Source organism: Gymnogyps californianus, chromosome 2 (assembly GCF_018139145.2).
Source record: "Gymnogyps californianus isolate 813 chromosome 2, ASM1813914v2, whole genome shotgun sequence".
Lineage (NCBI taxonomy): Eukaryota > Metazoa > Chordata > Aves > Accipitriformes > Cathartidae > Gymnogyps > Gymnogyps californianus.
Genome location: NC_059472.1, coordinates 61489519 through 61514328, shown reverse-complemented (window position 1 = coordinate 61514328; position 24810 = coordinate 61489519). Strand labels below are relative to the sequence as shown.

At 38.5% G+C, this 24810-nt stretch overlaps 1 protein-coding gene across 1 annotated transcript in view; it reads right to left on the bottom strand.

Moving 5' to 3' along the window:
• DOK6 (docking protein 6) overlaps positions 1-24810 on the bottom strand; it is a 259109-nt gene that overhangs the window by 128982 nt on the left and 105317 nt on the right. The window contains exon 3 of the mRNA XM_050891718.1: positions 3787-3901. Coding sequence (XP_050747675.1) covers positions 3787-3901 — 115 coding nt within the window. The remainder of the gene's footprint in view (positions 1-3786; positions 3902-24810) is intronic.

The following is a 24810-nucleotide window of genomic DNA, read 5'->3' as shown; positions in this document are numbered from 1 at the left end:
ATTTTAAATAACAAGCAGCTCTCTCAATATTCCTTAAACTTTGATAAGTTTCATAAGGGAAAGCAAAGTACTTGGCACATTTCAGCAGCAGTAAAAATGGTAATAGTTCCTTGTGGGAAGACAGAACACAGTTGTGGAAATGAGCTGCGAAAGAAATTTTTTTTAGACTGTATCTTCCTAGTTCAGAACACACAAAAGATTTGGAGTTCAAGAGAGTCAGATTTTAATGAAACAAAGCAATGTATCTATCTCATCTGATGGAGATGATGCAGTTCATACTGTTTAGATAGACTCAAGGCATGGAGAAAGGCAAACTGATTGAAACTCCACTATACCCACAGCTAAGATTTGTAGTCTTTCAGAAACAGCAAGATATCTGACACTTTTATAGCTCCATCTTCTCTGTATTCTCAGATCAGGTAGTTGTAGGGAGCAATAAGATCCCCTGAAGTTGTTTCTTCTCCAGGCTGAACAGGCCCAGCTCTCGGTCTCTCTTCATACGTCATGTGCTCCTGACCCTGACCCTTGGTGGTTCTCCACTGGGTTCACTCCTGTATGTCAACATTCTCATGCTGAGAGCACAAAACTGGACACAGTACTCCAGATGGGGTCTTATAAGTGCTGAATAGAAGGGAAGGATCACTTCCCTGTACCTGCTGTCAACACTCTTACTAATGCAGTCCAGGATATATTCAGCTTGCTGTCCACTAGGACCCCAGGGCCTTTTCTGCAGAGCTGCTTCCCAGACCGTTGGCCCCCAGCCTGCCTTGTTGCCTGGGATTACTCCAACCCAGGGCAAGACTTTTCATTTGCTCTTCCTGAACTTCCTAAGGTTTCTGTCAGCTCATTTCTCCAGCCTGTCCAGGTCCCTCTGACAGCAGCCTTGCCTTCCCAATTTGGGTCACCCCAATCTGGTGTCACCTGTAAACTTGCTGAGAGTACTCTCCATCTCATCATCCAGGTTGTCATTGAAAACATTGAACAGTATTGGTCCCAGCACTGATCCCTGAGGGACCCACTACCTACTGGCCACAAGCTTGGCTTTGCACTGTTAAATCACAACTCTTTAAGCCCAGCCTATTTTCTATCCACTTTGTAGTTCCATTATCTTTCTCTTGTCCCACCAATTTGAGGGCTATGGAGGAGGCTATGGGAGGCTGTGGTCAAAGACCATTAAAATCAAGGTACATAACAGCCACTGTCTTTCCCTTGCCCACAGTGCCAGACACCTCATTATAGAAAGCATGATTTGCATATGGAAAATGTTTTAGCTACGCCCATTCACCTTGTTGTCCTTCATGTGTTTACACATGATTTGCTCCAACAACTTTCTCAGGGACTGAGGTGAGGCTGACTGGCCTATAGTTATCTGGATCCTCCTTCTTGTCATTCTTGACGATCTAGTTCCACGGACTTGTGTATGATATCAAAGTGATTTAAGTGATGCCTGACTTTGCCTTGCTCTACTGTGGGTACTACTTCACTCCCACTGACTGCTAAGAGGCTCAGGGACTTGGAAGGCCTGAGGAGAAGCCTTGCAAGTGAAAATCAAGGTGTAAAAAAGGCATCGAGTACCTCAGCCTTTCTCATGCCCCTTGTCACTAGGTCCACTGTCCCACCGAGCAATGGGCCCACACTCACTTAGCCTTCCTTTTGCTGTTGATGTACTTTAAGAAACCTTTTCTGTCCTTCACCTCCCTGGCTAGTTTTGGCTCCAGCTGAGCTGGAGCTTTCCTGGCTCCCTTCCTATATACGTGGACAATGCCTCCGTATCCCTTCCAGGTAGTTGTCCCTGCTTCTGTGTGCTTCCCTTTTTGTGTTTGAGCTGAGTCAGGAGCTCCATGTTCATCTATACTGGTCTTCTGCAATGCTTGTCTTCTGAAGAATGGGAAGGATGTCTTCTGAAGAATGGCAAGTACAGTTCTTGTGCTCAGAGGATGCTGTCCTTGAAGATTAGCTAGCTCTCCTGGGCCCCTTTGCCCTCCAAGGCAACTATCCACAGGATCCTGCCAAGCACGTCCCTGAACAGAGCATCTCTCCTCATCACATTATTGATCATCTATATCAGAAATTGTCTTCAGTCTGTTCCAGAAATCTGGATTGCTTGTGTCGAGCCATGTTGGCCTTCCAGTAGTTATTGGTGTGGTTAAAGTCACCCAAGAGTACCAATGCCTGGGACTATGAGGCTTTTTCCACTTGCCTTAAGAATGCTTCATCTGCCTTCTCCTGTTGATGAGAAGGTCTATAGCAGACACCTACTACTATATCACCTGCATTGGTCTGTCCTTTGATCTCTGCCCACAAGCTCTCCACTGGTTTGTCACTTCACCCAAGGCTCCATCCACTCAAAACACACTTTTGCGTAGAGCATAGCCTTAAGGTAGGGCATCTCATACTGGCATCTTTTTAGCACCTTAAGGTACTTGTGTCTTGTATACACAAGTTCAAGGGTAAGGAGTTGCATCATGTTTGTTACAGAAGAAAGGGATGAGTGGGCCAGACATGCTGAACTTTCTTAGGTTTGTCCATTCTTTGGTGAAAGAATCCTGAAGTTATGATTTGCTGTCACTCTTTTCAAATATACCTGCACCATAGTAATTCTAGGGAAGGAATAAGATCTTTTCATTAGAGAACAAGGGGAATGCATGTGTTTCAGCAAAGTTTCCGTAGAACTGATTTCAGTGCTGTCAAAATATAATTAAAATGTTTTTATTCCATTATTAATCATATTATAGAGTAATTATTAATTCTACACATTAGAAATTAAAGTCTTTAATGTGAACTACTTATCTAATAATCTGTTAAACTGATCCTAGAAAGCCACAGGTTTTCTATGTGTGTGTTTTTAAACTTAAATTAATAAACAAAGAAAACTGTCAATCCATCTTTCGTGATGGGATGTACATACTAGTGTTTGCAATAGTTGATCCAAAATCGACATAATTCATGACCTTAGACACTTTTAACCTACCTCATCCACGTTTCTAGAATTTTCTTTTGCTGTATTTAACTTAGATTGTACACCACTCAATGTTTATATGATAATATTAAGATAGAATTTTAAAATGCACAGTTTCAAATATGTCACTAAACAAATAGAAACTTAATCATTAAAAAATTTCTTATTCTTTTTAAAAACTTTATTTTCAGGTAAAATATACTCTAGGACACAGACATGTACAATTGCATTTTCAAACAAGAAAACAGTGCACTTTAATCATGCAGTGTTTTGTGTCTCACAAGTAACTATGTGTCATTATGTACCATGATGTCCAAGTCTGTTCTCAACTTAACTCATTCATTATACCATGTAGCTGTTCAAACCGCAGACTGCTTGACATCCAGCTTTACAATATCCTGAGGTTTTAGCTGGTATTTCCCTCTTATTTGCAATGGCATGATAATTATTAGTTTAGTAAGTGCCTATAGCAAACCTTGGTAAAAAAAAGAATGTTTCTCATCTTGACTTAATAACATCCCATAGGTATTTTTTACTCAGTTTTACAAGTTTAGCTGAAAATCTCCAGTCTTTAGACCATCTGCGTGCAGTCAAAGATAAGTAATGGAAGAAAGAGCTCTGTAACACCCCCAATATCTCCCGAAGTATATTAAAAAAAACCCTACCAAAACCCAAAAAACCTAGACCCCAAACTCCAAAGTTCTTGTTTACAACAAATTCCTTTAAGCTAAGGATTTCTACCTGGTGTTTTAAGTTAATTCATCTGAGCAAGACTTTGATGTGTAACTTGATTTCTTCAAGCTAAAGACGCAGTACCAATTGCTTACCTGACTCACACGCAAATGTCTTTGACGTCTCGTCATGAAAGATAATTGCCACTGCATGCTTCTTTGTCTCTCGAGGCAATCTAGTTATGTTTTTGATATTGTGCAGCTCAGTTACCTTAAAATGAAGAAAAGTATTTTAGGCCAGTGTATAAATAGTACAAATAAAAATATTAACCATAACTACTCAGTTTTTACTATAATCTATTTTTTTTCCCCTAAGGCTATTTACAATTTTTTTAATCAACAAAAACACATAAATAGGTAGAGTCTAAAGTTGCAAAACTTTCTATAAAATGTAATGTATGAAAAACTGAATGGTCTACTCTAATAAAGTTCTACTTGGAAACATAGTTATTACAATGACATCAAGACAGTCTTGTGATTATTTTATAATATATTTTTCAATTGCTATATTTGTACAACTGATCAGTTTCAGAATCTGCATCAAATACACAACCTAATGTAAGAACAGCAGTGTCTCATTAGTTAAGGGAAGTAACTCAATTATCATGCCAATTAGTATCACTACATTTGTAAGGATAGATCCTCATCTGTCTTTAGAGTGTAATTGTCATCCTCATAAGAACTCACAATTTTATTTTATTTTCCAAATATTAGAAAAGCTTATCAACAAAAAAATACTCTTGTAGCAAATTTACAGCACAAACAATTCAATCTATTTCCATTTTCCTTTGATGCAATTAGATACCTACAATTAACACAAATGGAAGAAAAATATATTATTACAACCAGAGCTGGTAGCACAGCCTATATTAAACTGCTTAACACTTCGCATTATAAAATCCTTTCTCAGTTTCTTGGAACTCTGGGCAAACTTTGTCTGTTTATAGTTAGCTTTTCCAGGCAGGACATCTGCCTCAGGCTGGATTAATTTCTTTAAAAATGTCATCCATATGAGTTTGGCCATCTATGAGTAGGGAAAAAATGGACTGAATGTGGGTGGGGTTTTTTGTTTTGTTTTGTAATTCTTATGCTCCCTGTGTACAGCTCTAGCATTCCTTTTCATATGCTGGAAAAAATCTTTTTTAAGAGACAGAGATTTTATATGGTGCAGTAAAAAAATGGAACATGTTGGGGCAAAGACATTGCAAAAAAGATTGAGAGCAGATGAGCAGTGAGAGCCATCAAGAAGCCAGAGACAAAGCATGAAGTGGAATGTGTAGGTGCTGATGACAAACCTGAGACTAGAACTGACGACTGCTATAGGGTCTATCTTGACAGCCTTCAGCAAAACTCACTCCAGTTTGGCAATATCTTTGCTGTAACACGTAGGCCAAAACTGGATGCAGTACTCTAGATATGGTCTAATGAGTGTTGAACAGAAGGGGATAATCACTCCCTGTATTGACTGGCGATGGTCCTGTTCATGCAGCCCATGGAGCTGTTGGCCATCTTTGCTGGCTGAGGCACCAAGCCCCAGGGCCATTCCCACAGGGCTGCTTCCAGCCTGTCCATCCCAAGCCTGTGCCATTGCAGGGGCTCCTCTGTCCCAGGGTCAGTGCCTGGCACTTGCCCATACTCCGTTTCACAAGGTCCCTGTCAGCCCATTCCTCCAGCCCGTTCAGGTCTCTGGAAGGTAGCCTGACTACTGAAAGCATATTGACTGATCCTTCCCAATTTGCTGTCTGCACAGTTGGTGAGTGCATGCTCCATTACCTCTTCCAGGTCCCTGATAACAGTACTAACCAAGAGAGGTCCCAGTACAGACCCCAGCAGTTCTACACTTGCTACCGACTTCCAGGTAGAGTATGACCCATTAACCATGACCTTCTGGGTCTGACGAGCCAACCAGCTTTTCATCATCTAGACATCCACCCACCTAGATGATAACGTCCCAACTTGGATATAAGAATATCGTGGGAGACAATGTCAAAAGCCTTGCTAAGAGTACCCAGTGATACACACTGCTTTCTCCTCATCCCAAATCATAGATGGCTATCAGATTGGTCAGGCATGTTTTACCCTTGGTAAATCTGTGCTGCCTCTTCCCAATTGCTATCTTCTCCTTCACATGCCCAGAAAGCTGTTTTAAGAGGACTCACTCCATGGTTCTTCCCATGGGCTGAAGCGAGCCTGCCAGACCTGTAGTTCCCCAGGTTGACCTTTTGGACTTTTTTTGGACACAGATGTAACATTTGCCTTGCCATTGGGTTCCTAAACCCTCACAATTTTATTTTTAGTCATGCATTTTCAGGGCTTTGCAAGAATCCATGTATTTCTCTATTTTTTGCTTGGGGGGAAAGAGAAGGGCAGAACACCACAGATACCACTGTCCCATTAAAGGAGTGACTAAAATCTGTGTTAATTTTCCTTGATCTACACATGGTAAATTATCTAGTATGTGAGAGGTGTCCTATGGCTTACCCAAAGCACTGATCTCAAGGAAATCCCATAAAAGGGAAAAGAAAGCATTAGTAGGCAAAGGAGATAGCAGACTCTAGAATTCAAAACCTGAGGGAACAATACCAATTCCAGAAGTCATTACTGAATTCTGAAGACCCAGAAGGGCCCAAAGTAGGAGACAGGGAAGATATGGATCTACTAGTCTTGTTAAATAAGAAGAGGATATAAGAGCAAAAGATTTAAAAATATTTGGGACACAAAAAAGTTCAGGTTATTCTTAACGAGAATTTATATTTTTAAAATAATTTAAAGATGCACATAACTTTCCTCTCAAAAGTTCAAAAAGATAACTGACAGTGCAATATGAAAGGGAAAACAATAATAGGGAGAAAAAACCACCAGTGATTCTAACACAAGCAAATGAAACAGAAAGTGATATTTTTATGTGTGTGTGCATGTGTGACTGTGCACACTATGCAGAAAAAAAAAAACTTAAAAAAGGGAAAATTTCTCTTTCTGGAATAGCAGGAAAGGAAATACAAGTGCTTTGAATAGTGACAACAGGGCATATTAAGCCTTCTTCCAGTCTCTCTCAGACAGTAGAGATCTATTTTTTCTTTAACATTTGAGTTTTATAGATTACTGAAAGATCCTGCGATGCTGATAAGTTTGATAACAGATAAAAAACCCCTCCATTCCTGGCATCAAAGCTACATAACTTTCACAGTAATTTTTGTTTGAAACATAACTACAGACCACTGGGGACGCATACATAGCCATCTATAAAGACGATTTTATGGGTTCTCTTGTTGATGAGTACATTAAGCCTGTTTTGTTTAATATATTGACAGAACATTTTTTCATGCAAGTTCATTCACACACTTAGGAATATTATCAGCACAAAATGAAAAAACAATAGAATTTTATTTTATTTGCTGGTGGGAATTTACTGTCTGAAAGAGACAATGAAAACACCACCAAATACTGATGTGCTGCTTTTCGGTACCTGTATGAGAGATTTGGTTGAAAAAAATGCAAGGCAAGTTAAGGAAAACAGTCTCCATGCAGGGGAAAAGTGGCTTTGTTTTAAACACATTGCAACTTCCCTTTGTCTCTGGAATCACATTGCCTCCCTAGACAGCACAGAACTTCTTATAACTCCAGTGTGACAGGCAGAGTTACATGAATTGCCTCTTCCACACTCCCTGACTTTTACTTTTTTTTTTAAAGCAAGATTTTCTGAGCCAGCCATAGTTTCACACAGAAGTCACATTCCTCTTGTGTACATCTTTCCACAAAAACGGACATATTTCAAATAACATGAGATATTGTGAGAGATCTCTTTTCTTGTCAAATGCTTCAATGGTTTAACTTGGATAGCCAAAATATTTCTGCCAGTTTAAAAAAAAAAAGGAAGATAATTAAAAAAAAAATCATATTTGTTTTACAAGAACTGAAGGTTTTCCTGGAAATAATACTGTTTTAGTCATAATATTCTGAGGATAAAGGGAATTTATACAGATGTTAGTTAGGAAAAATAACTAATTTTACTGGGCAAACTAACAGAAAAAAGAAAAGAGAAAAAAAGTAACAGCTTTAGCACTCAGTCCCATCATTTTATCTGAGAAAGCAGCAAATTTCACAGCATCACAGAATGGTTGAGGTTGAAATGGATCTCTGGAGGTCATTTGGTCCAACCCCCTCTGCTCCAGTAGGGTCACCTAGAACCAGTTGCCCAGGATCACGTCTAGATGGCTTTTGAGTATCTCCAAGGTGGGTGACTCCACGGTCTCCCTGGGCAACCTGTACCAGTGCTCAGTCACTTTCACAGTGAAAAAGTGTTTCCTGATGTTCAGAAGGACCCTCCTGTGTTTCAGTGTTTGCCCATTGCCTCTGGTCCTATCACTGGGCACCACTGAAAAAAGCCTGGCTCTGTCTTCTCTAAATCCTTCAGGTGTAGAGAATACTACATACTCACTGATGAGTATATAATGAATGAGCCTTCTCAACTCCAGGCTAAACAGTCCCAGCTCTCTCAGCCTTTCCTCATAGGAGAGATCCTCTAGTCCCCTGATCATCTTCATGACCCTTCACTGAACTTTCTTCAGTATGTCCATGTCTCTCCTGTACTGGGAGCCCAGAACTGGACACAGTACTCCAGGTGTGGCCACACCAGTGCTGAGTAGAGGTGAAGGATCACCTCCCTCCAGCTGCTGGCAATGTTCCTCCTAATGCAGCCCAGGATACTGTTAGCTTTCTTTGCGGCAAGAACACATTGCTGGCTCATGTACACCAAACCACATACAAGTCGAAGAAGTAGTTCTAGTTTTATCTGTTGGGCAAGTCAACAGGTTGACAGAAAAAAAACCCACCAGTTAACATCTCAGAAAACCAAGTTGATGCTAACAACAAGAGAGGCCATATTATCAAATAAGCCCCTCAGTATTTCTATTGGATATGTAATTTTTAATACCAAATAGAGATATGAATTATTGCTTCCATGTTCATCTATTGAAATTGTACTGTATGTTTCCCTCCACAATCAGAGCAGAAAGATAGAGGCAAGAGTAATAATACTGTGAAAGTCTATCCTCCCACTGCTAGAGAGAATTGAAGTTAATCAAATTCTGAATTCTAGGTTTAATGCCAATGAAGCATGAGTCATTTCTCTACTCACTGAACATTTGCAATTAAAAAATAAACACCCGAGAGTTTATATTATTTTGTATGAAGGAAAAACAAACTTTGCCTTGGCAACCAGACTGCTTTATCTCAGCGATTTTTAAAAGTGTGGTTTAAATATTTACCTATTCTTTTTAATAAATAAATAAATAAACCTTTTTAAAGGGGGAAAAAAGTATCAAAGCTACTGAAAAGGCAAAAAAAATCCTAAAAAAGTCATAACTTTTTTGAAATAATTTAAACCATCTCTTTGCAAACTTTAAGAAGGTTTTAAAAGACTAATCAAATTGAAAATTTACCAAAAAGTTCCTTTTTTATGAGTAATGCATTAGGCAAATCTACTTTTTTAAGGAAGGAATGTTATACCAAAATTTGCTCCCTGTGGTATCATAACAGACTTGTTGACAAAATACAGTCTAGTTCATTGAAAACATTGTTCTTCACAACAACAAAATAGTATTCTGGAACTACCTAGACCATTGGTAACCTTGTACCAGTAAGAAAAAAAGAATAAAGGGAAAATTTAATGTGCTATTACACATGTAAGAGTCTTACCTAGACTTTCCACAAAAAAGATGGAAATATTCCCATTGTGGAATTATACTTTGCCTAAAACTTTGGTAATATTAAAAAAAACCCAAACCGACAAAAACTTCGAAAATCAGTTTTCCTATTTCTCCCCACTTGTATCCCTCTAGAACAAAATGAGCTTCAACAACAAAGAAAAGCCCTAGTATTACCTCTTCAGTGAGTAATCTTGCAAATAGATTTCTTGCCTACCTTTATCCTTTATGTTTTCTTCCAGTAGGCTAAACAGATCCTTTTGTATTAAGCTATGATTACGTAGTTTACAACTTTTCACTAATGTTAGTATGTTAACTTAGACTTTCTTTTCTCTACTAGACATTGGTGCTATCATTTCGTGCAGTACTCCATATGGTGCTCAGTGTGGTACATGTTAGGGACTCTTAGCACCTGGCCCATTTCTCAGTTCTCCTACTTGTCATCAATAATTCCTGCCTCATATGTCCATCACTCAGCAGCCCACACATACATTTCCTTGCTTTTTTTTCTACTTGGTTTCTTGATCTTTTCCTGTATCAGTCTCTAAAACCATTTTTCTTGTTTCTAGAATGACAACGAACACTGGTTGAAAAAAAGATGTGGAATAGTTACTTAACTTATATGTAACAAACTTTTCTTTGCCAAGCTTTTTAAATTCCACCTTTTCTTCATATATAAAATTTTTTTTCTTTCCTGGGGGGAGGGGTTGACACAGCTGTATCAGAGACATCCAACTCCTTTACTTCTGGTTAATATTTGATGAAAGGACATAACCCTGAAGGGCTACAAGGTAGGAGAATTTCTAGGACTGGTAAAGGCAGCATCTCACTCCTGCAACATTAAGCTAGTATAGGCTTGCACCAGGGTCTCAAGGCTATCCATCAGTGTTGGTTTCTATAACTTGCTTCCTCTCACAGTCAGGTATTTGGATGACCTCAAAGATTCCACATCAGCACAGCTAATCACCAGTATAGCCTCAGGAAATGAAATGCACTTGATCTGCACACCATTTTTTGGGGGAGTCTCAGACTGTTCACCAAAACACAAAATTTCTTTACAAAGGAGCATCAAGCACTGAACATGAATGCAAAAGAGCCTATAGTTAATTTTCTGCCACCGTTGCTCATATATCTAGAGCACTTAAGGATCATCCAAAGATTGTTTCACTTCTCATCCTCATTGTTTTTCTTTATCTTGGTCTGCAGATGGGCCCAAAACTTACACGTGTTTTGTGTTGGTATAGCATCTCATCTAAAAAGGGCACCACTCTCAGAGCTTCTGCTTGCTCCCTTTAAGTAAATGTTATATACGAATAATAAAATCAATAATCATCAACACCTTGTAAATGCTGTCTAGTCACATCTGGGCGGATCAATCATTAAAAAAAAAAAAAAAAGGCCAAAAAAAAAGCTGTCTGCTGCTCTATATTAGGACTGTACTAAAAAAGTTTCTCTCTTTTTTTTCAAAAGAAGATAAATAAATAAATAAATAAAATATAGAACAAGGCATCGTCCTTAAGAGCAAGAGGAAAATTTGGAAAGGACTCCTCTGAAGGAACCAACAGTTAACAAATCTCAAGTTATATGGTCAGAAAGATAGGATCAAAGGAAGAAGAGAGCTTATGCCCTTACTTAGAAAAAAAAAAATTAAAAAATCTTCGTTTCCTTGAAGATTTTCCCTATCCTATGTCTTATGACAATAATTTGTACCCTGAGAGGTTCACAGGAACTTGAAGTCACCTTTCTACATGAAGATCCTAAATTTGATGCCAATACCAAATCGCTTCCATTCCCTACTCTCTGTCAGAATGCCCAAGCATTGCCTGATGCCAGGGGACTGAGCTACAAGAAAAGCTAAAGGATTGGCCTATATTAGTTTTCATGCATTTCTGTGCCAACAGACTTGGAAAAGAACTGAAAAACATCCTGATAGACTTCAGAAGTCTAACCCCACTTCTCCCTAGCTAAAATAACTGCCGTCTGAGTTCAGTAAAGTCATGCTGCAGATTCCTAGTAAACAATTCAAGTGCAGGAAAATTATTAATATAAAATAGTCTGCAGTGGCAGGTAGCAATAGCCTAAATCCAAGCACGATACACAGGCATAGGCTGATGATCAAGGAAATTATTCAGGATTGTTATATGGAAACTTTGAACAGTAGAACCATTCACTGAAGTAGACAGTTACCTCTGGCTAGCCAGAAGAGATCACATAATAGAGTGCTAGTAACAAACTTCTTGTCTCTCTAAAAGCGCTTTAGCCCTTACCCGTCTTGACATGACGTTTCAGAACTCTCCCACTCTCCCAGTCTGAGTGCTGGCTATAACAACTCATCCATGTCAAGAGCTTATTTTTACATGGGAAAAACACTCATGTTTTTTCTGTCTGGGAGTCTGTGACCCATATTACAGCAACCTATAGTCGTCTTTTTGAAAGTGCATTTGTTACTCGAGTAAATTACAGGAAATAATTACAAGAGCACATTTCCCTTATGTTAGCAAAATACTGGATATGACAAAACAGCCACTGTCAATGCAACTTAAATAGGATACCTACCCTTTAAAATGTTCGGGGGCTTTGTTGTTTTTTCTTTTCTTTTTGGCATCTTAATTATATTCTTAGATGTGAAAGGCTATTAAATTACAAAGTATGCTTAATTTAAATAAAAGCTCAGATTAACTGGGATTTGTTGCTTCTTAATGGTCAACATAATTTGACATTTTTCTGATTACTTTCTTTGGAACTACATTTAGTTCTCTCAAAGAGGAAGGATTTTAGGAACAATTCAATATATTTTCTCTTGAATCCATCATACTTCAACACTGACCTACACCGGACATTTATTTGTTTGCTTATTGTACTAAAAATCTGTTCTAGTCAGGGAGCTGAACATCTAGGATCTGCACTATCCACTTTTGTGTTACATGGACGTGTAAAGACTATATGTATATGACACATCTAGGGCTCTGGTGCTCAAATTGTACATTTAAATAGATTGAATACCTCTTTCATAATTACAGAAATATTGCTTCCAAATCACATATTACATCTACGTCACTACAAAAAATATAATTCCATAGTAAATGGGAAAGGAGGTCCAGAAAAGATGAAAACCACAAAAATCATGCATAAGATCTCAAATGCGTGCCTCCTGTATGAAATTGGGAGGGAAATGATTCTGCGATTCCATCTACTGAATGTTATTTCCACTGTGCAGAGTCCTCGGAATTGCTTGGGCAGAGGAAAAGGTCTGAATTTACATAAATGGATTTCTGTTTTGCACTGCACACTACCTTCCTGTCATTTAATTTCTATCTAGCAAAAATAGAAGCAGAAGAGAGCGCTACAAAATGTAATTGTTCATCCTCTTCTTTCTCAATAATGGCCCACATACTACCGCCTGTTGTGTAATACTACGCAAGCAGTAATGTAACAAACAGAGCAAAAGTCAACACAGTGGCAAGGAGCAGGGACTTCAGTGAGTGACGCCCAGACAGTAGTGAACTACCTCAAACCAGAAACAGCATGACAACTATAAGAGAGCGATATAAGAAGCAAGAGCTATGTTAACTATCATAGCAAGAAAAGGGCAAAGGAGGCACCAATATGCTAACGTTACTCTGAATGCTGCTGCCAGTCTGCAAAAGGAGAAAAGAAGATGCTGGCCCACTGCAGATGAAAGGACTACAGAGAGGAGTATCTCAAAGAAACAAAACATCTCCCTTCAGCTCAGTTTTCAGTCATCCTATCTGCAGTTAGCAGCGGCTTCTTTTACATGGTTAAATCCAATCGCCACAGAGTAGAAGTTTTGTTACAGCTTCAGACAGAGCTGGGTGTGATTTTGGCTCTTAAAAAAAGGCAGTGTGCTGCCTGAAAAGCATAAAGACCTTTGGGACTGGGGAAACGGCTGCATTAACAGAAGCACAGCCAGTTCATCAAGGGAAGTGACTTTTCTTCTTTACTCAGCACTTCATTAGATCACATCTACAATACTGTATCCAGTTTCGGGACCCCAGTGCAATTGATAAACCAGAGCGAGTTCAGCAGAGAGTCCCCAGGACAGCCAGAGCTGGACCACCTGCCCTGTGGGGAGAGCTTGAGGGACAGTGGCTGGACCAGCCTGCAGCAGGGACGGCTTCAGGGGCACCTAACAGCAGCCCCCCCAGTGCCTGCAGGGAGGTCATCAAGGAGACAGAGCCAGGCTCTTCACAGCTGTGCCTGGTGGGAAGAAGAGGGACAATGGGCATGAACTGAGACAAGAGGTGTTCAGGCTACATATGAGAAGCAATGTTTTCACCATGAAGACAGCCCAGCAGTGGGACAGGCTGCCCAGAGAGGCTCTGTGCTCTCCGTCGCTGGAGGTTTTCAAGACCCAACTGAACAAAGCCCTGAGCAACTATGACTGGCCTCAGAGCTGGCTCTACTGTGAGCAGGAGTCGAACAAGAGACCTCCTGAGGTCCATTCACATCTGAATTAACCTGTGAGTCTAAGAAAGGGATGCTAACAGATCTGTAAGGCTAGTTGGACCTTTATGGGTTTGGGCAAACCCATATGGGATTAGGCATTCAGAGTATTTAAGATGAAACACATTTTCCTGACTTCAGCATATTCTGCACAAGAACAGCACATGACAATCAACAATAGGACTAGGGGATGCAAGAGACTGAAAAACAGGACTTGAGGTAAAAAAGTACTAAGAGGCAGAAAAAAATGAAAAACCTATTTCATGAAAGACTAGCAAAACTTAAAACACAAGATTACAAGAGAAACATAAGAAGGGAGAAGAGAAATCCCAAGATGAGAAAAGTGAAAGAATGGATCATATAAAAGCAAAACCAATTCACAAAGAAAACAGAAGAATTTTCCCCATCTCTGCATGCAGACCTATCCTTGGAGGAAGATGAGTTGTTATGGTAACAACACTCTCCAGGAATTTTGCCAAGGAGTGGCATATCAACCTCCACATTATGACTCTGGGGCAGGTCTCCAGCTGCTATTTCAGCGGAATAAGGTTTTAAGAAACTGCTACCAAGTAAATGTTCATTCCTGTAAGCACTAAATGGAAACCACACCTATAACAGCAGTAAGAATCTTATCTGTTAACTGAAAAAGTAGATAATAAAAACAAACAAACAAACAAAAGGGACAGAATGAATATATATTTTAAAAATAAATCAGGCTAAGTATAAGCCAGCAATGTCAGGGCAGGAAAGTGAAGTTTGATGGGAAGAAATACATGTAGGTGTGATAGCAGAGGGATACTGAATAATTTCTTCTTGCACTCCAGATAAAATTGAGATGTAAAAAAAATGAAAAAGTTTAAATTTTTCAGCATTTTTGGAGAATGGGCTACCACGTGGGTACCCAGATTCATGCTGTATTCTAACTGCCCACTTACCATGTAAGCAGGTACAAACTCTTCACTTTGCCTCAACGAAATCTAAAAAAACTAAGGATGGAAACCAAACTTACTTGATTAGCTTTTGTTATGCCACTTTAAATGCTATATTGTTTCACAGTGTCTGTAAATCAAACCTACCAAGGCAGAAAAAGCATATTAAGTCATACCAGCTACCTTTAATAGGCAAAGAAGTAGGGGTTTTGCCAAGCCAAGTTACTTTACTTTCTCTCAAACTATGCTGCTTTAATACTGCCAGGATTGAACTGCTGCCTAATCCATAAAATCAACCAGCCTACTGGGATTATTCTGGTTTTGGCTGGTAGCCTGGTGTTTTAAAGCAATAGTTAAAATCTGATCAGTTCATGTGTATCTGGACCTCTTCCCTTAACAAACATTTTAATTAGGATTTTTAAATAAATACTGAAAAAGAGATGTCTTCACACTTCAAAGGGTATTTTTATAGACAGTCATTTGTAATATAAAAATCCCAGTTCTCCCCAATCCCATTTCCTCACCATCCTAAAGAATCTTTGAAATATGCTTTCCAATCTGACCTTTCATTTTGATGTGCAAACTGAATACTAGACTACCATGTTAGTATAGCATTAAAAAAAAAGGGGAAAAAACCAGCCTTCTGTAAAAGTGAGTGTTGACAAAATTTAAAATAACTAATGCCTTAATACTAAAAGAACACTCTAATTTGAAACCCAGGTTCACACTTGAAAAATAACACCACGCTAGAGAGATGGCAGAGTGGAAAGATGATTCACAACTGAAATAAAATAGGTTTCCCAATTATCTTTCCAAATTTCAGCTACAATTAAAAAAAAGATACTTCCAATATCAAACTTCCTGCTAGAGTTACTAGGTATGCAAACAGTAGCACTGCGCTTATGCCTGAGAAACAAAATGGGGCATTTCATTACCGTAGTTTAATTATCCAAGTACAGTAATAAGACAATACTTCACAATGAAAGTGTAAATTAATTAGATCATTATATGAGTTTTAATAGCCTTATGAGGCTACTAAAATATACTGGACAGTTAGAAACTGCTTCAATTTTTAAGAATTTTCACTTTTAACATTCTCAAAGTACATGATTATGCCCAGACCTTTTCCAGTTTCGGCCCAAAGGTATTGGTTAATTAAAAGGAATATGTTATTGGTCTTCGAGTAAAAAGAAAAGGAGAAATGTACTTTTCCAAAACTTCCTTTAAATTTTCCTCTTGCTTTATTTAAATTGGCTGACCTGTAATAATTCCCAAACTTATCTTGTTAGATAAGCTCAATTAAAAATAAGTGTTTATTAACAGACACTACATTTGAAAACAAATTACAAGCAAAGACATGCTTACAAAATGTAAGTTTGCTGAACGCAGTAAGTGATGGGTATATAATTCTTCCTGCTAAACTGCTGGGTATAAACCTAACTACGAAATATCTCACTGATGACAAACTGGGTCAGGAGTGTTAGAGGATACAAGTAACCGTAGCCTTTCAATGCACATAAATTATTTTGGTTGTATCTATGCTGTACATTATGCCAGCGGCTGAGCCCTAGGTTAAACCCCCCTTCTTACCCCTTTCAAACTGTGAAAGCCTTCCACTTAGGCTGTAGCTCCCTTGAGGCAGATCTTGAAACCATGGGGAAGCCTTGGGTCAAAATTAGGTGAGAAAGGCTGGCTTACTTCCACTGTACCACTCACAGGAGAAAAAAAATCATGGTTGAGAGGCACCTCATGATGCAGGTTTTAAGGACCTCTCAGATGCTGGGTATCCGCTGAACTATCGAGAGGTATATTCAGAAAAAGAGAAATGACACTAGCCAGGAAAGGAGAAGGGACATCATCATCTTTGCCCTCCCCGTTCTTGGCTCTTCTCACTTGATCCCAAAGGTGAGGAAGCCACACACAAGCACAGGACTCAGCTGGGGGCTCTGCCCCATAGCTGGCTGTGGACAACAGCAAGTGGTACAAGCCCATGAGTGCACATATACAAGCACAACCACAGAGATATCCACGAGCCTAAATTGTTTTGTTTTGTTTTGTTTTTAAAAAGGATTAAAACAATAAATACAAACCCACCACAAAAATAGTATTATTTAGAAAACTTTACCCCCATTGATTTTTAAAGGGTGTAAATATGCCTCAGTGTCTTTAAAAATAACCCCCATTCCAATTCAACAATACCAAAACTGGCATTTTGATGCTGTTCTTAAATATAAACATATATATTAAAGGCATTTCAGATATTGTGAAGGAAGTATTAATAGTACCATATTACCTACGAGATTCTTGATGCTCATCAGAAAAAATACATCAACTAGATGAAAAACCAGATATGGAAAGAAAATTTATGAGTTTAAATTAACCTAAATTCAGCACATGCCTGTACATGTGTGGGTACACATACACTCAAAGTTGTCCAGAATTCTTTAGGAGAAAAATGCGAAAGAGAGAAAAATGCAAGAGAGAGAAACTGAGGCCCCAAAAAAAAAAAAAAAAGGCAATAGAGTGTAGTTATTTGAAAAAGAAGAAAAGGAAAGATTCTGAACAGGAATGTAACCCTTCTTTTAGGATTTTTTAAAATAAGATAGTTTTAATTTTTTGACAAACTTTTTGAAATGGTTTCACTTTATTTACTTCTAAAATTAACTGAAATTTTTTAGCTGATAATTTGAAAATTCTTTTAGCTTAAATGTCATTGGGGATAAATTAATTTTGAATATCTATTATGACAATTACATACAGCTATATTTTCATCTCTAATGCATTTTTAATAACCTTCATCAGCCAGTGATTTGAATTTCAAATTTCCTTCTATGAAGAAGTAAAAATTAGATAGCTTTGTGCCAATTTTCATAATAAATTGCTCTTTATTTACGTTGCAAAGCCTCCCTTACTATAAGCAAATCAAAACCTTAAATGAAACTTAATACTCATAAGACTTATTATATTTCATCTCCCTTTATTAAGAGAAAGTAAATTACAGTGACAAACCTGTCTGCCCTCCCTGGTACACCATAACATGATGTTTGTACCTGTCTGCTTCCTTTTATAGCTATTGCACAAGGGACCACACCTCTTCCCACTTCCACATCAAAATGGTAAACATTCCTCCAACAACACAGATACAATTCAGACTAGCTTCAAGGGAAAATGTTGTCATTAAGGAAAAAAAAAAAAATCCTCACATAACATTTCTTTACTAGTGTTATAAACAGCAAGCTAGATAATTAGGTCTTTAACTTTCATCATGAACTTCTATTATTTATGTAGTATACTTACTTTCTACACTTGAATAGTGAGAATAGACGCACACAGTATTGGAAAAAATAGCAAATGCAGAGTCAAGTGCTGAAGGCTAGGAAAGGAAGACTGAAGTATTACTTTGACTACTAGTTCTATAGGTCTAGTCCACCATTTTCCTGTTGTTTGTATGGCAGTGGGCCCCACTGGGTCGGATCTCTGTATGTTAACACAAATAAACACCTTTATGTTTATTGGTACTCCTTCTATACATATTGTGATACACGTTGTCTTAATTATATGATCATATTTGATTTTTCAAAACTATTTTTCACCTCATTCAGAATAAATGATAAATACCATTCTGTTAAATAGAGGCTTTATAAAATACGTTTGATTCTCACAACTTCATACTGTTTTTCTGACTTAATGGTATACTGGTTACACCCTGGTTTCTCTCAGGGTTCTTCCATAATGGTCATCACACAAGTATATTTCACACAGATGGTTTCACAAATATTAATTTCCTTTCATACCTTCCTCACTTCTGGGAGGTGTGGATTATATTGACAGGGAAGGAACAAAGAAACTGTATGGTGAAAACAAATGAAAAGTCAAAAATATGTCCTTCAAACTTTCGATCTGAATTTGAGATATCCAGGATTCAGCTTTTCAACAACACCTACATTAAAAAGGGGAGCTTAGTTAGTGCAGATCTCCACAGTAGAACCTAGCTGTTTTATATCCTAGCTCAACCGTTTCTTCTTGATCTCCCGCCAAGGACCAGTGGAGACCTCCTTCAGAGACCTTATTTCCAGTCCCTCTTCTCAGAAGTACCTATCCCCCAGCTTCATCTGGGTACCTGGTACTGAAACCCTCGCTCCCAAACACAGGGTGTTCTTATTTCAGAACCTGCCACTCCTGGGAAATGTCTGAGAAGTGCACACCTCCCAGCTGCTGAAACATGAGGTAGGTAGTGTTATTAGAGAGCAATTTGCTCTGGTGCAAACACCTGAACAATCCCTCTTGCTTTCTCTTAACGTACATCCGTCCTGCTGCACTGATACTCTTTGCCCCAGATATAATTGGGCTGAAGAGACAAAGTATGTCCATACTCTTTGCTTCCTTGTCCACCTCCCTCTCATTGCCAGATTTTTATTTCTGTACCAGTCTCCTTTTTTTTGTGCAAAGTCAATTAAAATGGATTTCGCTCTACCCTTAATAATATGCACTTTCTTCACCATCTTCCCATCCCATTCTTCGCATTTCTCCTATCAACTTCTTGAACAGCCAGCCTTCCATCTGCCAGAAGCTCTTGGTGTTTCTCCCAGATATCTAATTGGCAAGGTGCTTTCATAGAGTTCCGGAGCATTTATTCCTTTATTTTCCTCCCACGCTCTAACATTTGGTCTATTTCTTCTCTAAGTTTTAATTCAACAATTTTCCTTTCCATGTTACCTAGGTACCAGAGGATATACATACAATGGCTCCATGATCTCATCTCAAACACCTGACCCCGTACTAGTCTTCAGAAATGACAAGTAGCTATTAGAGTGAATGTCAGGCTTTAGCCCTGAAAGAACTGGAGGGAACATATTCCATTACTCAAGAGAGAAAATTATCTGAATTTCCATCATATATGAAGCTTTAAAGATGACACGAGGCATCTTAGTTGTCAAATTCAGAAGTGTTTCTAACAAACATGCACAAAATGCAGGTTTGCAAAGGCTTTAAACTTTGCCAAAACATGGCTAGATTTTCATGGCAAAAACAGAATATACAATGCTGACACACAGACCATCATTTTCTCTACTGTTAAAGCAATAACACTCAAATAGTTCAAAGAAAAGCTCTCTTGACACTGTTTTAAGAGACACTAGGAAAATTAAGGATATTTTTTCCATCACTAGAAATAACTGAAACATACTCAGGAGAGGGCAGGACCAGTTTGACACAATACATGCAGCACAGGAATATATCAAGAGCTTGTAGCAACTTTAATGACACATACTTCATAGTTCACAGAAAAGTCTAGGTTGGAAGGGACCCTGGAGATCATCTGGTCCAACCTTGAAAGCAGGGCCTTAGATTAGGTTACACAGGGCCCTGCCAAGCTAGGTCTTCAAGATTTCCAGTGAGGAAATACTGACCTCTCTGGTCAGCCTGCTCTGATTTTTAGTTGTTCCCATGGCTAATTTTTTTTTTCTCTTTATATCCAGCTAATTTACCCTGAAGCAACATCTGTCCGTTGCCTTTTGTCCTTTCCCTGCACATCCTTGAGAAGAGAGCACCTCCGTTTCTCACCTCAGCCACCTCATCAAAACGAGAAGGCTATGATTAGATCCCCCCCGGGCCTTCTCTCTTCACTAGTGCAAACCCAGTTCCTCAACATTTCCTCATACGTCAGGTTCTCCAACCTCCAATTTCCTCACTGACCCGCTGCTGGACCCTCTCAGTTTTTTCAGTGTCTCTCTTGAATAGAGCAGCTAGGGGACCAGAACTGGACACAATACTCCAGGTATGGCTTAACAAGCACTCAGTAGGGAGGAGCCTTCCTAGTTGAGAGTCCTCAGTATGCTGCCCATGCTCCTGCTGAGGCAGCCCAGGACATGGTTTGCTTTCATTGCTGCCAGAGCACACAGCTGGCTCAGGCTCAGCTCACTGCCCAGCAGGACCCTCGGCGCCTTTTCAGCAGAGCTGACCTCCAGCCACTCAGTCCCCAGCCTCTTTTGCTGCTTTGGTTATTAGGTCTCAGGTGCAGGACTTCATGTTTAGCTTTGTAGAGGTCATGGAGCCTCCATCCTTGAAGATATTCAAAACCCAACTGGACATGGCCATGAGCAAAGTGATCTGATTGACGCTGGTTTGAGCAGGAGATTGAACTAGATGGACTCCAGAGGTCTGTTTCAACCTGAATTGTTCTATGGGTCAATGACATTTTCGAAGTTTTACATTATAAAATTATTTTTCTCCCCCCCCAATGTTTAAATGTTCCTTCTCTATCCAATAATACTTTTTACAGTAAAAAGTTCAGTCTTCCAGCTTGTTTTAACACTTAATATAACGGGAATACAGGCTCCTATTTAAACAGCTGATTTTTAAGAGTAGAGTGTCCCTTTTGCTGCAGAAGTGTGCACACACTCAAGTACTACTATGAACTTACTGTAACAATTGTACATGGATCTTCATATAAGAACCACCACTAACGTGTTGGAGTTGCTTTGTGTTACCAGTAGAGACTAAGAGATTATCTTTACTCTTCCCACCATTTATTCCCTCCTTGATACTTAGATTCAGCCACTGATGCCACTGCTGAGGAATTCAAAGCCACCCACTGACATTACTTCTTTACTTACTCTGTGAATTGACACTTCTAATTAACACTCTGTGCTTTCAAGGTTTAGAAGGATGAGTAGAGTCCTACACAGGAAGAGACTCATAGGGTCATTTAAGCATTTTAGGTCCATGCTTGTAGGAGCTCAAAGTCCTGTCAGCATGCTCAGCTTGTAGATTTCTTCACCGTATTGTTAAGGAAAGAAGATCTTATTGCCTTAATACAATCTTTGTTGAAAGAGATTTTGTTTTATTAGTTTGCATGCTGCCCTTTGATGTGCTCAGACTCTATTAACAGCTTTATTACCAGCACAGCTCCAATTATTCCTGCAATTTGCTTTTTGGTGCATAGAATGCTTGCTTTGAACAATTACGTTGTTCAGATACTTCTATATCTTAAGAAGGATCTGATAATTTCTGCAAATCTTATTGTTTGGTGTACAGAACTGAGTAATTTTACTAACAGTTATTCATTTAAATAGGGTTCATTTTAATCTCATCAGCCGAGTAATAGCTGCCCATGAAAGCAATGTCCTTTGTAACCTTCCCATACCAACCAGATGATTTTGATAGAAGACAAGATATTACTTGAAAGTGCTGTAAACAAATATTTGAAGAGAATTACATGTCAAAATGGGGAAAAATAAGGATATAGTTTTCAGGAAAATTTAGTTATCTCTGCTTTGGAAGACTCAGCAAAATAAAAACAACACAAAGTACATTTGGACACCTCTCTCAACCTAAAAGAGCAAAGACTGACAAAAAAACCCTGTTAAATTCCCAATTCTTTGCAGATAAAAATTGGCAAAATATTATTCAATACTAACACAGTCACACATGCACATACACATTCTCTGGGCTCTTAAGAAAATATTACATTGAGATCACTATTTTGAAATTTTTTGAAAGAAGTTCTGGGCAATAAAATATGACCACACTCTTGAAGAACAATGATAAGGGGACAAGAGGGAAAAGACAAAATGGTCTAAATTTGGGATTGTTATCAAAGTAAAAATCCCGTATCTGTGAATGTGACCAGATCATCATAAGGCATTCATATTTAGGTTTCATCTAATATGAATTTTTGAGTGAATTTAACCAGAAGAGAAAAGACAGACTTATTGAGGAAATTTAGATCAACTAACAAACAGTGGAAGCAGAATGGTCAACATAGCAAAACCAGACAGGTTTGAATTTGAGATTTTGAAAAACAGAAAGCATAAACATTATACCGAAAAAAAAAAAAGGTGAGGAAAGGGAATTCAAATAATACCCAAATTTGGATGCAAATTAAGTATTATAATATATCTTATCACAAAAAGCACAAGAACTCAAGCCTTACAATTACATTTTGATAGATGTTTATCCAACTTCCTTTTGAGAATGCCTTTGCATCTGAGAAGCAATGCAATATCATGAGTAATAATAGTAGCATCTCAGATTATAGAGGTCCATAAGGAGACTTGCATAACTTCTGATTTGTGGTGAACACGAGCAACACAAGAGGCTGAAATACTCCACAGAAAAGCAGGACTCTTGGACTAAACTAGAATAAACAGTAGGCTAGTTCACATTTCTTTAGCAATAAGAATCTTTATTTAGGCAACCTGGCAGTGGCCAGAGAACACTGAAGAAAAAACCCAAATAACCCAAAGGTAACTGAGTAAGTGGAAACAATCAGAGAGAAGTTCTTATAAGGATTATGATAATGCTACCATATGTAAATATTTTTATTTTTCATTTTAGAGTTGTAATTACATTTGAGAATAGTATGGGCTAGCAAATAGATGACTGTGGCAAAATTTAGTGTTTTTCAAAGTTATCAGGAATTCACTTATCCTGAAATATTTTGAAGTGAATAACCACCTCATCGTTTAAGGCCATCTCAATTAGAGACTAGCAACTGTGCTGCACAAGAATAAATATCTTATTGTTCCTGCATACTGAGTTTTTAAACACAAAAAACCCCTGTCCCCTCCTTCCTCTTAGAAAACAGGACTATGAACGCACCACAGAAACTCTGGGTGTGTGTTTGTGCGCACACGTGCCCAGGAGATCTTATTGCCAAGAACTGTTCAAGAAACCGCTGTAGCTGATGTAAGAACTTGCCATAAATCACTTGGATTGCATTACATAAATCACCATTTTCTGAAACTAGTATTTAGCATTCCACAAATTTCTTCAGGACAATCAAGCAGTGAAAGAAAAAGTGTAATGTAGCTCCCCTTGTGTGGCCCTGGCCACAAATTTAATCTAGTAGATTACAGTTAGAAGGCTACTGCTATTCTTTTTCTTGATTATTATTTATTTTTGTGGACACGTATTATATAACATGTGCTTAAGACCATCTGTTCCATATATATTTTTGACTATCAGAAATCATTGCTAAAATGTTATGCAATTTATTTTATTTTGCATTTGCAGATTTATATAAAGCACATCATAAGTGAACATAATAACAGAAAAAACAATTATATAACAAAAAAATCTAAAAATCTTATCCTACTTTAATCTTGCTAACTTAAAACTCAAAACCTTAGAGACAGCTGTTGTTGACACAATCTTAACAGAACAATCTCTCGTACTGGGGGGATTAAATCAGTGAGTCTTGAACTCTATGCCAGACATCACCTATTTATTTATTTGAAGAGTAAGCATGCCAGCATTGACAGATTCAAGCTTCTCTTGCTCCAAGACAGCTATATCCTGTCAGGGACAGACCCAACTCACAACACCTTCATTTCATGTGAAGGCTATTTACCTTATTAGTGAGAGAGAAGCATGCATTAATGGAACTGGAGATTTTACAAGCAATGGAAGAATCCACATCTGTTGGTTCCTATCTTGGAGTTTATGGACTACCATTAGTAATTCCGCTATGTCATCCTTAAGTTCCCTTTGGGCTCTTGAGTGAATATGTTCTCCGTACTTTGGTAGTGACCAATGTGTGTAGTTGGGGTTGAAGTATCTATGATCAAGTTTATGATACAGAGACATCTCTGCAGAATCCTCCCTTGCATACCCACACCAGAGCACACCAGTTTCCTCTACAGTAAACCCCAATGCAAATGTGCTCATTTCTACTCTCTTTCTTGCACATTTCCTTTATACTCTGTCATTTGGATGCACATGGTCCTTGGGAAGCCTTTTTCTCCTGATGGGTCAGAATGTGTATTTATAACCAGTCTTAACTCTTCTGGTTAGTTGGTCTTCAAGCTCTACTTTGCTCTTTCTAATTCTGCTTTAACAATCAATTGGCCAACTGTGTAATGCTTTATAGTTTATTTGGATACACTTCAGGTTTTGAAGTTTGATCTCTCATTTCTAGTAACATTCGTGTTGCTACTTAGCCATGCTGACTTCCTGTAATGCTCCTGCAAGCCTCTCCTAATGGGTAACAGGCACTGTCACTGTCTGATCAGTATGCCTCC